The sequence below is a fragment of the Olea europaea genome, unplaced genomic scaffold (assembly GCF_002742605.1).
Source record: "Olea europaea var. sylvestris unplaced genomic scaffold, O_europaea_v1 scaffold15468, whole genome shotgun sequence".
NCBI classification, from domain to species: Eukaryota; Viridiplantae; Streptophyta; class Magnoliopsida; order Lamiales; family Oleaceae; genus Olea; species Olea europaea.
The window spans coordinates 1-2,576 of NW_019233064.1; the positions used below are offsets into that span (position 1 = coordinate 1).

Consider the following 2,576-nt stretch of genomic DNA (forward strand, 5'->3'; position numbering starts at 1 on the left):
CATGACATCCAAAGGCAGAAAGAGTATTCATCTACCATTTTTGAATGTAAGAATATGAACATAATTTTAGCTGCCATAGCCAATATCTAATGCTTCCTAGGCCCAATAAAGGAAAAGCGTGCCAGTCTCTCAATCATTACATCTAATGGAAAGAAAATTTGCTTCACATCATAAGGGAAACTATTTTAAAAACAACCTAGAATGGGTGATAGAATAGATTACACAATCCAAATTGGTCCATTATCAATTCTGTTAAATTTTTTGGTTCATCTATGTTTAACACGCTGGATTCCACAGTGACAAACATGAAAGCAGGAAAGATATTGTGCATGTTTGGGAAACATTGTAAGTTCCTTATTATTTAATGGTCAAAGTTAAATATTAATTTTAGTCACATTTTTCAAAGGATTCACAACGACTACCCACTCATCCAACACCCATTTCTATCCCATTATAATTTCATCAACTTATAATTTTATCAAAACAAGCACAACAACACTAGGATTTACACAGAAAATTCAAAACCTGGATAACCATGAAATTCTAGACTTGCAAATCTACTAAGAAAAACAAATGTTAATATCACTTATTTTGATGCTACAATAGGAGAGGCCCCCTCTTGATTTTCACCAAATCTGATTGGATTTATGAATAAGGTTATGAAGAGAACAAGGCATAAAAAGTTTAAAATGAATTGTACATATCAAGAATTTCAGCATTACTAACAACCATACCTTCTCAGTAAGCTTCAATATCATAGTCTCAACTGCAGCAGCATCTGCCGATGATTTGTAAGTTGCTTCAAGGGTACGTATTGCCACAGCAGTGTCCATATTCACTGATGAAAGTTCCCCATTGTCATCCTGTGAAAATGTTTCGCTAATGTCACCAGGAACCGAAAGGAAAAGGACATTGTGGAAAAAAATCTAATACATGAAGCCCCTGTTTGATTTAAATTTTACATTGGATTTTTAGTAGATTTTAATAAAAGTTAGTAGAATGTGTTGTAGAAAAGTTGTGAATCCCATGAAATATGTTGTTAAAATTAATTGTTGACTTTTACTTAGATTATAATCAATATTTCTACTGGAACCAAACAAGGGCAAAATATCGTGTCTAATGAGACCATAAGCATAAAAAACACTAACATTTAACAATTCTGCAGAAACAGTATATCAATTACTAAGCTGCTGACCTGAGCCTTGATCTTATACACTCATTAACATAATCCCATTAAAATAAATGTTTGTCAAACAAGAAGGCTAAGAATGTTGGAAAATAGTGAGTAATGTACCTGCCAATTTTTGCACATAGCAATAATCCGGTCGAAGTCCGTATTTATTGCACGCAGGAAGTGATCAGAAGGGCTTTGCATAATTGGGCAAGGAAATCCAGCATTTGAGAAGTGCTTCACAAATAAGCTTTTGTTAGGATTCCACAGTGTACAATGCCAAAAGAGGAAAACAAAAGGGCGTCCCGATGTTCTCTTTAGCATATAAAAAATTCTTGATCCTAGTTTACATTGATATCCTCACCAAAGAAATAATATTTGCATGACTATGAACTACCATTCTTTTTAACTGAGTTGTAGAAAAAGGTTCAGTAAAAAATATTTCTAATTCCGAGGGCAATCAAATGTGTTTTATAAGGTGCATCGTTTGACCAGGACGCATTACCTGAAGCGTTTCTGGAACTTAAAAGACCTCAATATCAATTAACTTCAATTGTTAGGTAAATAATCTTTTCAGGCATATATTACCTGCAAACAAGCCAGCGTTTCCCCAAAGAACAACGTGTTCCCATTTGAAAGAAGGCAAATGCGATCGAAAAGACCAAAAACTTCTGTGCTGCTCTGATAAATGGTGAATATCAGAGTGCATCCGGTGCTTGCCAATTTCTTCAAGGTAACCATCATCAGGAGTGCAGAGACACTGACATGAAATAAGTTACCGGTCAATGAAAAGGGTGAGGAGACAATTTTGACGGAGATGAACAAAAAATCAGACAAAATATTTGCGGGCAGGGCCTATGGGCTAATGTAAGATACCAAACTAAACTAGGTTAAAAATTACAAAGGAATGAAGAAAAGGGAGAACAGGATGCATAAATATTATTCACTTCAAAGACATAAAATCACAGTTCTCAAGTTTACACTAAGACATCTACCAACAATGTCTTTAAAATCTAAAAATAGGTTTTGGAGTAAAAAGAAACCTGTCAAGATGATAAAGAGGCTCGTCAATAAATAAGACATGTGGTCTCATCACAAGTTCCCTGGCAATGCTGACCCTTCTTCTCTCACCCGTAGGAAGACCCTTCATGTAACAGTGACCGCCTATGAGTTTGTTGGCATAATCCCCCAGTGACATAGAAAGGATGGCATCCTCCACCACACTTCTCTTTTGGAAAAAGAATCCAGGAAGCTGAAGCAATGCGGAGTAGTAAAGGAACTCACGAACAGTCAAGGATCCGATAAGTGTTGTCTCTCTATCAACGAATCCCTATGAAAATACAAATGAGAGTAAATAGGATGAAATAAAAAAATAAATAAAGGAAAAAAGATGACAAAAAAAAAA

At 35.2% G+C, this 2,576-nt stretch overlaps 1 protein-coding gene across 1 annotated transcript; it reads right to left on the bottom strand.

Annotated features, from left to right (window-relative positions):
• Positions 1 to 611: 611 nt before the first annotated feature.
• On the bottom strand, positions 612 to 2,512 carry LOC111376681 (ABC transporter G family member 3-like). Its single transcript, XM_022999650.1, has 4 exons — positions 2,215 to 2,512; positions 1,760 to 1,931; positions 1,295 to 1,408; positions 612 to 863 (listed from the first exon to the last, which is right to left on the bottom strand). The coding sequence occupies exons 1-4, from the start codon at positions 2,367 to 2,369 to the stop codon at positions 627 to 629; spliced, it is 678 nt and encodes a 225-aa protein (XP_022855418.1). The 5' UTR covers positions 2,370 to 2,512; the 3' UTR covers positions 612 to 626.
• Positions 2,513 to 2,576: the final 64 nt, after the last annotated feature.

Excerpts from the sequence above, each read along its gene's own strand:
- LOC111376681 (XM_022999650.1), bottom strand. The coding sequence starts at position 2,369 with ATGTCACTGGGGGATTATGCCAACAAACTCATAGGCGGTCACTGTTAC. Across the intron at positions 1,932-2,214 it reads CCTCTTTATCATCTTGACAG|TGTCTCTGCACTCCTGATGA; the intron begins GTTTCTTTTTAC and ends ATTTCATGTCAG. Across the intron at positions 1,409-1,759 it reads AAACGCTGGCTTGTTTGCAG|CACTTCTCAAATGCTGGATT; the intron begins GTAATATATGCC and ends TTATTTGTGAAG.